Source organism: Trachemys scripta, chromosome 5 (genome assembly GCF_013100865.1).
Source record: "Trachemys scripta elegans isolate TJP31775 chromosome 5, CAS_Tse_1.0, whole genome shotgun sequence".
Classification (NCBI taxonomy): domain Eukaryota; kingdom Metazoa; phylum Chordata; order Testudines; family Emydidae; genus Trachemys; species Trachemys scripta.
This window is the reverse complement of record NC_048302.1, coordinates 37473379-37487435: the sequence shown is the minus strand read 5'-3', so window position 1 is coordinate 37487435 and position 14057 is coordinate 37473379. Positions and strand designations below refer to the sequence as shown.

General features: G+C 36.4%; 1 protein-coding gene across 1 annotated transcript in view; it reads right to left on the bottom strand.

The window, feature by feature from the left end:
• LOC117877977 (bifunctional heparan sulfate N-deacetylase/N-sulfotransferase 3) overlaps positions 1-14057 on the bottom strand; it is a 103380-nt gene that overhangs the window by 50492 nt on the left and 38831 nt on the right. Inside the window, exons 3-4 of the mRNA XM_034771723.1 lie at positions 9635-9722; positions 5398-5552 (exon numbers count right to left, since the gene is read on the bottom strand). Of these exons, the coding sequence (XP_034627614.1) occupies positions 5398-5552; positions 9635-9722 (243 nt within the window). The remainder of the gene's footprint in view (positions 1-5397; positions 5553-9634; positions 9723-14057) is intronic.

Genomic DNA, 14057 nt, shown 5'->3' with positions numbered 1-14057 from the left:
TATCCTGTAGCCTTGAACAAAATGCAGGGAAATAGCTGTTTTATTGCTGACACTGTTGAAATTTGGAAGGAACTGAGTGAGATCTTAAAAAGAGAAATATGCAATGACAGAGTTAAATTACAAGCATTAAAAAAAACAAATGGGACAAATACTATCTACAGCTCATTTTCTTGCAAATATTCTCAATACTCAGTACTAGGGTCAAACCTTAACTGCTGAAGAAAAGGAGTTGGCTATATCATGGACATCCAGCAATCATCCCTCCATAATGCCAACTATAATTCACTTCAGAGCTAAGGGTGAAGCATTCAAGAAATATGTTTGCTGATGATGTTTTAAAGAAAGTCACACCAGTGAACTGGTGGAAGTCACTTAAGCACTTGGATTCAGAGACTGCTAAAGTAACAATCTCACTTTTAACAGCAGTAGATCTTCTGCTGGTGTAGAAAGAATATTTTCTTCCTGTGGACTAATTCATTCCAAATTGAGAAATCGTTTGGGACCTGAAAAAGCAGGAAAGCTTGTTTTTCTTTTCCAGATTATGAACAAACAGGAAAATTAAGGTGAAGATGACTGAGTTAGCTGCAGAAGCCAATATTTTAAGTTTCTCTTTTTGACCTGACTGACATAGTAGATTTAATTTTTTTAAAATATTTCATTTAACTATTCTAGTTAAAAACAATTTTAACAAAAACAAACCGGATTTTAAAAAACTTGAATGTTTTATTAAATTCAATAATTCATATGCTTGCTCTGTTAAAATATTATATGTTTGCTGTTGAAAAAAAACAAACAATCCAGAATACATAACATTGTTGTTTTAGTTAAATAAAACAATTTAAATGTCTGTCTGGTGATGTTATCCTCCTAATACAGCATGGCAAGAAAATCCTTCAAATATTAATGATTAACCTGTTGAATTGGAGATAGTTCACCTCTCAATGACTTCATAAATATCTGCTTCAATTACCTTTGGTAGATGAAGTAACCAATCATTCATTTTCTGATATAGCTGTACAACTAATCAGAAAAATTTTCAAAATAAATCACTTTAAAAGTGTATAGTGTGTACCTTCTAAAAATGAAACCTACATCTATCTCTGAGTTGTGAAGAATATGTATTAAGTTTATAACAACCAACAAGAGTACACTTTTATGAAGAAATCCATGATTAAATCGAGTCTGCTTGACTAGTGATTTAAATCAAATCCACCCTGATTCAATTCTCAGTTTCTGAGCAAACTGCTTTCTATTCAGTGGGGGGAAAGCCCCACAACTGCATTTAATTGATGCATCTGTATAAAAACACAGAGTAAAATCTTTTATTTTTTCATGTCACATTTTTCTTCATTTTCTGAAAATTTCACAACAGGTTGGATTTAAAACAACCTAAGTGAATCTCAATATTTACAATCTGTAAACTACAACTGTCTTTCATATATCTCAATCTGTCTTCCAACTGACTTTGGAAAAAAGAATTGCAAAAATGGATCAGACCACTGGTCCATCTAGTCCAGAATTCTGTCTCTAATAGTGGCCATATCAGCTACTTCTGAGGAAGATGCAAGAAAATCTGCAGTAAGCACTTAAAGGATAACTGGGATATTCTTGTTAACTCTTATCACATCCTCTCTTATTCACTTCTGCTCTAAAGAAAAGTCTCTATTTTTTCAGACTCTTTCCATGTGCTTCTAATAGTTCTTGTCTGTGAACTCCTCCTATTTCTGCAATATTCTCTTTGAGATGGGGTGACCAGAGCTGAAAACAGTATTCCAGGCAGAGTCTACCAATGATTTATATGATGATATTTTTGCTGGAAACTATATTTTGTTAATTAACTTTTAGTGCAAAGAGTAACTAAAATGTGTCAAGAGTTACACTAGGGATAAATTTGACCCAAAATATGTATTAAAGAAAAAACAATTTTTCACCAACAGTAAAACCATCCCTTTTTTGTTTGATGAAGAGCTGGACCAGCAAAATCCCATTTCCTTAGATAGCTGGTAGTTCTCTAAGTTAACACTTAGGGGAAAATATTTAAAATCTAACTACAATTGACAGAAATCCTATATGCAACAGAAGGAGTATTTGTACCTATGCAGAACAAAGCAATGGATCAAATTCTATCCGGTGAAGTTAATGGAGTTTCATTAGAGATATATTTGGTCCATTATGTTTATTTAAAAATAATCACTAGAAAACCAACAAATACATTTACGGAACAGAAACTGCATTATCATAATATTAAAGTTCTAATACAAAACAATAAAGCTAAAGTAATCACAGTTGGGGGTAGTTTTGAACACTTGTGCACCTTCAAATACTTTCTTGATGGACTTTGGCCTAAGTGTTGCAAAACAGTTATATATCTGATTTACTTATTTTTATTGTTGTGTGTCAGTCCTTAACATACTTTTAATATCGTTTTTTTGGGTAAACATACCATATAAACAGAATACAACCTTACTTATACAGCCTTGTTTTGTGAAAATTGGGTGATTTGTACATTCCAGTGGTTGTTTGGTTAGTTCTAATCTCGGCTATCAAATCCTTGTCATCTTTGACTGTTAGTGATAGAGCTAGTCAGCGTCACCAGGACACTTGAAAGTCTACATGTGGCTCATTTTGTGAAAGAATGGGATGTTCTCTGTTACAAATACAAGTTTAAGGAGCTACTTATCTGTCACTTTTGAGAACCTTTAATATAGCTTTCAAATACTACTGTGTGATGTAATACAATCTTTTGTTCATAGGTAGCAGCAATGCTTAGTTGTAAAACCACATGACAATATGCATTTGAAATCCCAGATTCTACATATAATTATTGAATTAAATTCTAAAATACACTACCTGGTTATTCTGAAGTATTAATTGTTTTCTTTTTGTGAAATCATAAATTATAAATCCAGTTACACATTTTCAGATGTCAAGATGAACATTTTTAAAGGGAGAAAGGAAGGTTTTATTGAAAAGAAAAAAAACGGAAAACATATTTTTGTTCTCAGTCATGCAGCCTGTGTGTGTGGGGATGTGCGCACGCATGAGTGTGTATAAATATACTTGTTAATTATGTCTCAAATGCAAAGCTATAAGATAAAATATGACTATTTCATAACTTTTGGAAGTATTTAGTTTAATATGACTTGCAACTTAGTTATCTCAAAAGAAATTAGAACAATGGTCTATCACTGGAGTAATTCTTTATGTGTTTTAGTTACTCTTTGCATTAAAAATTAATAATAAATTAACAAGTTTTCCAACTAGTGTTGCCAACGCTCCCAGACTGGCTGGGAATTGATCTCCCGGTGGCTGAAACGAATCTGGGAGATTTTAATAGGCCACTAAAAGTCCAGTCGGTGGCACAGCGGAGCTAAGGCAGGCTCCCTACCTGTCCTGACTCCATGTGGCTCCTGGAAGCAACTGACACATCTCTCTGGATCCTAGGTGCAGGTACAGCCAGAGGATCTCTGCGCGCTGCCCCCTCCTTGAGTGCCGACTCCGCAGCTCACATTGTCCGGGAAGTGCAGCCAATAGGAGCTGCAGGCAGGGGCAATGCACAGAGCCCTCTGGCTGCCCCTGAGCCTAGGAGCCAGACATGCCGGCTGCTTCTGGGAGCCACCCGAGGTAAGCGCCGCCCAGCCGGAGCCTACACCCCGAACTCCTTGCCCCACCCCCAAGGCCACTCCCACACTCCGCACCCCTCAGCCCCATTCCGAGCCCCCTTCTGAACCCAAACTCCCTCCCAGAGCCCACACCACACACCCGCTCCTGCACCAGGCTCAGCCCCCTCCCATACTCCAAATCCCTCGGCCCTACCCGCCAGCCCAAAACCTGCACACCAACCTCCTGCCCCAGAAAGTGAGTAAGGGTGGAGGACAGCGAGCGATGGAGGAAGGGAGGATGGAGTGTGTGGGGGCGGGGCATCAGAGAAGGGGCAGGGGACGGGGCAAGGGTGTTTGGGTTTGTGCGATTAGACACTTGGCAACCCTTTTTCCAACCAAAATAATACATTTAAATGCTCAAATTTTCTTTTTGAAGGAGTAAATATAAATAGTGTCCAAACTGATAATAGTATAATGGACCCAATTCTCCTCTCACATTACCAGGGCAATTCCACTGATTTCAAATGGAGTTACTCCTGGTTTACAATAGTATAAGCAAAAGGAGAATTAGGCTCAATAGTTCTTGAAACCACAGGGGAGGTGTAGCCCTTTGCAACACCTATTCAACATGTATACTGTCATTCCTGAGCCCTGTGCCTATTTTTAGGCCACAAAAAAACAGCCTCTCTGGGGCTGTTAGTCCTGTCAATAGCTAATCTCATCTGACTCTCCTTACATCCTCCAGCACTGAGAACCAAATTATGACTAACTCATGTATGAATGTGTTAGGGGAGAAACACTCCCTACGCTTTCTCTCCCACCCCTCCTCCAGTGCTCCCACACGGGAAAGCTGCTCGAGGTTAGCCAACAGTGAATTCTTAAATAGTGAAAATGAATATGATTTTAAACAATAAAATGTATTTTACACCAGATTACTATAGTTCAAAATTATCAGCATTCACATCTGTAAACAAGCAGTATAGTATAATGTACACGGGTGAGACCTCTGTTTTTTTTTTTTGTTACATGAAACTGAATGGCAGAATCAAACCAAGTACATTTTTCTTTCCCTAATTTTCTTATACCTGTATGTCTCATTTTATTTTTCTTTCAGGTTTTCATTGAAATTTTTTTTTCAGTACCTTTCTGTAAATATATAATTACTTAGCAAAGTCTATGCTTTTCAGAACAGCTATTTTTATACATAAACTGATCAAATGGGTAATTGTAATATACATTAATAAACTTGAGAGATTTTACTAGATTTCAAAGCAGAGAAAAAGCTTTGAAAGTTCTGAAGGACAGACAAGGACTATATTTCATTATGCAAACATTGCAGTTAGCTGAAAATTTTCCACCAGAACGTTTTTTCATTGGAAAGTGCCACTTCACCAAATTTGAAACTTTCTGAGGGAATGTCCTGATGTTGACAAAATTCTATTTAGAAAACTGAATCAAAATGAAGCATTTCAACCTTAATGGATTGTTTTGATTTTTCATGTCAAAAGAATTTTTTGTTTCAAAATTTATTTTATATTATAGTATAAATTATAATGTAAAATAAAAAAGTCAAAATAGGGAAAAAAAGTTTGCAATTTTATCAAAATTGAAGTTTTCAGTTGACCCAAAATGAATTTTTTTTTAAATTTTCATTTCATGGGAAATTTCAGGGTTTTTTGATTGAAAAATTCTGATTCAGAATAAAAATAAAATTTGCAATTGCAGCATTTCCTGAAAAACCAATTCTGATTCTCATACAGCTCTATTAAGTATACCATGCAAAGATGTTACTTACTAAGGCAAATTTTTTGTTGAGAATCATCTGCTCTACCAGTGATGATTCATTATGGAAGAGATGAGGCTGCATGTGACTCCACATATGGGGAAACCACCAGAACTCATCCACAGACCCCAACAACAGGTCATCACCTTCATCCTCCTCTTCAGTTCCTGCAAAAATATTCCCCAAAAACAAACTCTCCAGGTTTGTTATGTTGTTAAATCATTAGGAAAAACAAGAGGAACGTTAGCAATGTAATATTAGACACCAAAAATATTTCAAACAAATTTGATATTACAGTGATGTTAAATAAGGATTTTAAGAGCTCTTGAATACACAACCTCTTCTCTTCCCATATAATATAGTGGAAAAACACACCTTCCTCTCTATGAGATTGAGCAACCCTCAAAATGCATGATATAACACTGTCGTCTCATTTATGTACTGCACAAGTAACATTAGAAGCTAATACAAAAAGCAGCTAAAAAACAGACCTATAAAAAGATGGAGTATTGAAGAGGATAAACGACAGTGTTAACAAGTCTTATTCAGTGTAATTTATTCAGACAAAACTCCCGTTGCAATCAATCCTGCCTTCCCTTTTTCATTACATATGCTTTTCTGAAGTATTCTCCTACCAGCCTCTTCAAATTATCCTATGCCACTCTATTCCTTTTTCTTCCCTTCTAATTCTTACCTTGTTCATGATCTCATGACATGTCAATTTCCTGCTTATCCAGTTGTATATTGCTTCTTCCCATAAACCATACACATTTAAAAATCCTGTTTTAGCTTCTGTAAGCATCATGTTGCCATTATCATTTCACATCAAATGTAATTACTGATTTTATTTACTTATTCTTTTACTTCACTAATCTGATTTCTCTTCCAAACAAACCAAACCAAACATTCAGCTACTCTACTTTCTGCACCAATCACATTGAACTATCTATCTCTAACTCCCCTTCATATTTTCCTCTTTCTTCCAGTGAACCTTTGCTTTTTCCATGATTTTATCTCTATCTCCAGCTGGGGAAATTGAGTTAGAGACTCATGTTAGAAAGGAAAAATGGGGGCAGTCAGATGTAATGATGCAGCAACCTGTCTGGGATCTTTAAGCTGGCTTTCTGATTTTAACAATATGGTCATTTCAGGGATGCTCCGATGTTGAGCCAGTTCCATAGTAATTATTTACTATTTTACAATATGGCTCAGCTTGTACCGTACACCTGCATGTGGATCTGTGCTATCCCTGAAGTTCTGGGAGGGATTGTGCAGCCTCAGGAAGGGACAGTATCTGCTCCCCTCTGTGGCGTGGAGTGAGCGGGTGGGGGCCATATCTTCTCAGACTCCCTTTCCTGCCTCCCTCCCGTTGGGGTGGCTAGGACCTCAGGGAATGCTAGCAGGGACCAATGCATTCAAGAAAGAATGAAGACAAGTGTTCTCATCCCACCCCTCTCCCATGTAATCACCACAAGAGTCAGACACAATCTAACCCTGTATGTTCTACTTTAGCTTTGAATCAATCATTTTGCATTTCTCAGTCTCATTCCTACATATCACCTCACTTCCTTGATTTCATATTAATGTCCTTCAACTCTGACATCATCTTGTGTTGTCTTTTGTCTCTCTCTGTCCCTAATGTGGTCCTATTTTGCATGCATGATTGTTTCTTTGTTCTGGCAGCATATAATATCTGCTTCCCTGTGTAACACATTGCCTTTCTGCCTACTTAATGCCTTATCCCTTCTTTCTTTCTTTCTATTTCTACAGCTGTTCTATTATGCTTGCATAGAAGTTTTGTTTGTTTGTTTGTTTGTTTTGGTTGTTTACCTATCTGATGATTCAAACTTCTGTATTGGTTACTTATATGAAGGGCTAAAATCTGTGGCCTTTAATCAAACAAAGCTCTAATTGAAGTCAGTGGGAAATTTTGCTTAATTAAGGACCTCAGATTTGGTCAGAAGATATTAGTGCTTTTTCCACACAGAACTACATGTGCCATGATGACAAATAAACAGAAGATACTGTAAGTTATAATACAATATCACCTGGCATTCAAGACAGAAGAGGTCATATTATCCATCTTCCTCCCTCATTGCAGGTTTGTGCCAGACAGTATATTCTAAGAGTTTTGTCCAATCAAGTTTTAAATATTTCAGGAGGCTTCCAGCACTTTCCTGGAACATTACACAGTCAAACCTGGCAAATTTGAGAGTTCCACCAAAAGCAAAGAGCTTCAGTCATTAACATTTTTCTTTATTTCTTATATAAAAGAAGGATTAAAAACAAACTGAGATTTTCAGAGATGAGCCCTAAAGTTAGGCATTTAAATAAGTGGCATGATTTTCACAAATGCTGAACACCCAGCAACTGCTGCTGACGCTCTTTGATGAGTGCTCAACAGTTTTGAAAATCAGGCCACTTGTTTGGGTGTTTAAATATGGGTTTAGGTGACTAAATATAGAAACTAATTTTCAATAATCTTAGCCATAGAAATTATTCTCAAATTTACTTGATCAGAGCAAAGTTTCAGAAAGGAAGCATCCAAACAGCAGTAATTCAATAACATGAACATTATAAGAGATTACATTTTTCTTTGTTTTTCCCCGTATGTCTTTTTGAAAGACAAACACACTGGAATTTTGTTAATTGTGTTACACACACGACGAAAGCAGTAAAATATATCCTAAGAAACAGAAAGATTAATGGTTGAAACCTGAAGCTCTACACGTTATCTCACACTGAGTCTACTCCAAGACCAATATTTTACATAGTGGTCAAGAAAACAGTCACAATTTACTTTCTTAATAATGATGTAAATCCTCCTGGGAAACTTTTCTGAAATGGGATATGTGTTCTGTGTTGGCCATTTTGGATTTTGAAAATTGAGTGGATGGCGAATATACACCAATTTACTACCTGTTTTACAAACAAACAGTTTGCCTTTTACAGGCTAATGGGTATATCAGCTGATCACAAGAAGAAATTTGAGTCTGATAGAATCTAGAAATAATTATAAAATATGAATACGGTGAATAAAGTGGCTGCTATTAAAAGTAAGAGATTACTACAGTTTTTCCTTATATCTAGAATAGGAAATATATGTGACAACTCTGTGTTAATAGCTCTCACATGTTTACTTTGTAAATGTTTACTTTTTAATGGCTTCTTCTCTATGCTGCCTTTGATAACAAGCTCTGATTGTGGAAAGATGTCAAAGGGACTGTGGGAATAGGGATCTGCTCTTGCAAATCCCTTTACAGGACTGGGACCTTAGGACTTGATCAGGAGAGGTACTGAACTCCTTGGAGTCAGCAGGCATTGAGGACACTTGACTTCTCATTCAAGGTTCTCAGTACTTCTCACGCGGCCCTTATTCTGGAGTAGCTACCAACATGACATTCACAGATTCATAGCTTCTAAGGCCAGAAGGGTCGACTCTGATCATCAAGTATGACCTCCTGCACAAACACATACCTTAGAACTTCTCCCAAAATAATTCCTATTTGAACCACATCATGTCTTATTGAAAAACTTCCAAACTTGATTTAAAATTTGCATTGATGGATAAACCCCACAAGAATAGTTCAGAGAGCTCTTACTTTGTCAAACCAGTTTAAACGTAAAGCAATGTTTTGAACATATTCTTTACTTGGTTGTGAATGGAAATTACCATTTTTAATAGAAGATATGAGTATTTAGGTATAATTTTTTGGATGTATGCACTAGATCTGACCTATATGCATTCCTGAATTTCCTACATGTAAATTGAAGTTAAGGGTCTGTTCAGCTTTCACTCATAATACATGCTTAAGAGGTTTTAAAAAGTATCACTATATGTCTAATCTACAAAGACACTGTGTAAATATATGCAGAATAATTTATATAGGTGGATCTAGTTGGTTTAATACAATATAGGAAAACTGGAAAAATGTATTTATATACCTCAGACACTAGTCTCATGGAGAATACTGCTTCAACATAAGGGTTAGTCAATGTAAACCATCCTTCAGGAATACAGTTTGACCCAGTAAGTCACACAATTATGGTATATGCTCTGAGGCAACCTGTTCTATTTGTTATATTCTTGTGAAGGAAGCTTTCCTCTTTATTCAGAACCTGAGTGCACTTCCGTATCATCCCATTTCATTTAATACCAAAGCTGTATAATCAATGTCATTTCTACTTCCCCTACACTACAAAGATACTTCCAATCAAAATGAAAGCGATTTTAGATTTTCATTCTTACCTGTGTGGTAAAATTTCCCTGAAAATCCCAGGTTGAAAGTAAAATTTGTAATCTGAGCTCTCAAAAGATTCTGCGTATCAAGCAGGGCCTGAAATAAATATACATAAAAAAATTCATCAGGCACATGATCTTTCTTCACATACCCTGCCCCCCGTATAAAGACCATGAGAAAGATATATTTTCTTTACCTCTTAAAAACCAAAGACCAAATTTAACTCTGAAGTGCACTGCATGCATCTTCATGGAGATCAGTGGTGTGTAATTTATAACCAAAATCCTCCTCCTAATAATAATACCTATCTCTGATACAGTGCTTTTCATCTGTAGCTCTCAAAGCACTTTACAAAAGAAGTCATTATCATTAATTCTATTTTAGAGATGGGGAAACTGAGGCACAGGGAGGGGAAGAGATTTGTTGATGTTCGTTCAGCAGGCCAGTGCCAGACCCAGAACTGAACCCAGGGCACTGGACTGGGACTCAGGAGACTATTCCCAAGGAAATATTGACTCCCTTAAATGTTGATTAGAGTATATACACAGAACATTTTATTGTAGCTTAGAAATTGTTGGCAAAAAAAGTCTAAGAAGAGAAAAAGTGAGATGAACATTGAAGCCTATTCTGCATCAAATAACTGGAATCTACTCCACAATGTCTGATTCACTTATTCCTCAGACAGTTAGCATACTAGCTGTCACCATAAATGTACTTGCACAAAATTAGTACAAACAAAAAGCTATCATGCTGAAAGAAATGGGTTCTTATTATTCCATCAGAGACATCTTCACTCTTCAAATTTCTAGACTAACTTCATGTGTTGTGATTCCAAGAGTTACAAATTATTTCAGGAGACGTCTCCCAAGCAGTGATACTCTAAAAGGGAAACAATGGTATAGTAACTCCTTGTTATATTCAGTTTTAATAAGAAAAGTATGTTAAGGTGCATATATTTTAAATCACACAAGAGAATAATTAAAATTATTGGGAGAGATTTTCAAGAGGACAGAGGGAGTCAGGCACCCAACTTTCCTTGAAATTCAATACCCTGGCTGCCATTTTTGCCCTTGAAAATCTCCCCCAATAATTTTAATTACCATTCTCCTTTGTAATTTTAAATATACATGCCTTTCTTAATATCCTTTTCTAGTTATTAATTTCTTAAGAAGTGCAAATAAAGTTATTTAAAAGTAGAATACTCAAGACATCAGAATGTGAGCATCGAAGCATTTGGTAAGGATCTCCTTGTTTATAAAGTAAAGAAGAGTGAGCATTGTTTATAAATACACGCATAAAATATAGCAGAAGAATAATATTAAAAAACCCTACAACAACAACAGTGGAAATCCAGAGCCAGAAAAAGCCCTCTATCTTCAGTGCAACTGTGCTTGCTTAAACAAGGGATGAATTTGACCAAAAGAACATTTTTTCAAAAGTTTTGATGATCAGTGAATAGAGTTAGGCATATCCTGAATTTGCTCCTCAGTTGTTGAGTCTAATGCTGATGTTACTAATTGCTAATTATGAGACTAATTGCTTATGTTACACAGCTAAGGGCACATATTTTGCTACAAGACAGACACAAAACTGAAACCATTGAGAAACATCACTTTTTTGTTCCATGCTGTCCAGCTTGACCTGGAGCTGAAAGGGTATCATATTGTTTTCCCCCTGCTGGGCATCCCCTTCTTTGTCACAGTAGAACTAGCAACACTGCCATCAAAGAGCTGTTGGAAGCTTTTAATAAACAAAATGGGTAAGGTAAAGATTACTCTTTCTTTACTGGAAGGGAAAGCTGGAACAGTGTCCTCTGAATAAAGGACTAAGAAAGAGAATGAGAGGAGTGGAACAAAAATTAAACGTAGTTGAGAGCATGTTAAGAGTTTTCAGGCAGAACACAAAAACAATCTCTTCAGAGCCTGTGCAGCATGAACTCTAGTGCAGGCTGAAAAGAGGTTAAAGATCATCAATGACCAATAAAGGCAAAGGATATTAAAGTGTGGAGATTCCTACTCTGGTTGAAAGTAGAGACTCCATAGTGTTTATTATTAAAATCATCTCTGAGCTGGTGAGATTTGACCCAATGAAGGAACTGATCTTTGCAAACAGATGTTACTGGATACGCAGATGGAAAGACACAGGGGGCAAGCAAACTGGTAGTACCCTTATTATGATAATAATGGATACCTTTGAAAGAGATAGGTTGCTGAGTTCAGCCTGACAGAAAAAAATTACATATATGGCCATAAGCTCCTATTATTTCTGGATTACATCCAGCTGCCCAGGCCAGAAGAAAAGGTCTTGCATAAACTTTAAAAGCCTTCCAGAAAATGTGATATTGAGGTGCTTGAATACCAATGGAATAGGCGCATCAGAAATAAGAAAGATAGAGATGATAGGATAACTGCATTCTTTTTGCAGCATAAAGGAAAGAAAAATTTAGGGCAAAACTCATATTTAGTGAGATAAGGATTCTGCCCCAGAAAGCTGGGTTAAAGTGAAGCCTGAATTCCAGATGAACAGCTCAGAATGTTAATGTAACTTTTATAATTCTTACTAAAGATGACTTCAATTTCAAATGTTCTTTCCTGAGTCCACCTACAACATAAACATTTTCTGTGGACAATAGTCTCTGGCCAGGTTACATTCAACTTCTTTAGGTTATGTTCACTGCTATGGGTCTGTTTCTGAATTGTAAGATTATGATATTGTAGCTAAAGGCTTTAGCTTGCATCCTACTGAGCAATTGTCTAGCTACCTTCCTATCATTTACAACATAGTGTCTAAATGACGGAAGAACAGAAGGAAAAAATGAAAAAAAGAAATTGTGGAAATGCTGGAGAAATATAGCTTTGTAGAAATTCCTCATTGCACATTTCTAACATTATAGTTGTTACATCATTGATGTGACCATTTAAATTATTTGAAAATGGGGAGAGTGGGAGAGATACACACTCTATCTCATCTCTGTGACAACCTGATTCTGTTTTTTAATTTTTATTGAAGGGAGAAGAGTATCAGTTTTAGTTATCACCTTCATTCATCAATGACGGCAACAGTCCTTTTAGCTGAATTTCATGTAGGCCACAAATCATGACAAGATGTGCTTTGCTGTTGAACCTACATGATTGTTTCCTGTCATAAATAACATGTACTAATCTCCAAAAGTAATCTGGAGTTTGTTTTTTTTAGAGAGTAAACTTTGAAAGATTTTTTGTAGTTACATAGAATCATAGAAATGGAGAGCTGGAAAGGACCTGAAGTGGTCATCTGATTCAGCCCCCGAAGCTGCGGCAGAACCAAGTATACCTAGCCCATCCCTGACAGGTGTTTGTCTAACCTACTCTTAAAAACCTCCAGCGATGGGGATTCCACAACCACCCTTGGAAGCCTATTTCAGAACTTTATTACTCTAATAATTAAAAAGTTTTCCCTAATATTTATCCAAAATCCCTTTTGCTGCTGCTAACTTCTTGTCCCAATTGCAGAGGACATGATGAACAATTGATCATGGTCCTATTAGTAGCAGTCCTATTTATAGATTTAAAGACTGTTATTAGGAGCGTCCACCCCCTCAAATCTATCTCCCATGTGCAACATACGACACTCCTGTTAATACACCTCAGTATGATATTAACCTTTTGCTCAGCTACATCATATTGTTGGCTCATATTCAGTTTTTGATCCACTCTAAACCCCAGATCCTTTTCAGCAGTGTTTCTACCTAGCCAGTTAATCCTTATTTTGTAGTTGTCCATTTGATTTTTCTTTCCCAAGTATTGTATTTTGCCACTTGTCTTTATTGAATTTCATCTTGTTGATTTCAGACCAATTCTCCAATTTGTGAAGGTCATTTTAAATTCTAATCCCTACAGAGTGCTAGCAACTCCTCCCAGCCTGGGATCGGCCACAAATTTTATAAGCATTAATTAATAAGCATCCATTATCCAAGTCATTAATGAAAATAATTGATTTTTATTAGAATCAATAGGAGTCATGCTGCTAAAATCTTGCATAGCTCTTTGAAGATTTACCAGCTAATGCCCACAGTACCTCTGCCTATCTGCACTCTACTTGTGCTATCTCCAAAACAGGTGAGTGCAGCTCTACTGTGAACTATGTTCTAGACAGACAAGCTGATCTAACATTTAGTTGTCATGCCTATGATTATTTTCTGGGTGACTTGACATTTTACTCATCGTTAAGGTTCTAAAAACAAAATGCTAAACTTTTGAAAAATATATAGCTGCAGATGGCAGGGACTATTACTGTGTGTGTCTGAGAAAAAGAGAGAGAGAGAGAGAGAATGTGAGGGGGGAGGGAGGACAGTAGAGTCTGAAGTTTAATTTCTAAATGCTGTTTCATGTACTCAAGGTAATCTGCTGGGGAGTTTGTATATTATTATTGCTTTTATGAGCAATCTCTGGC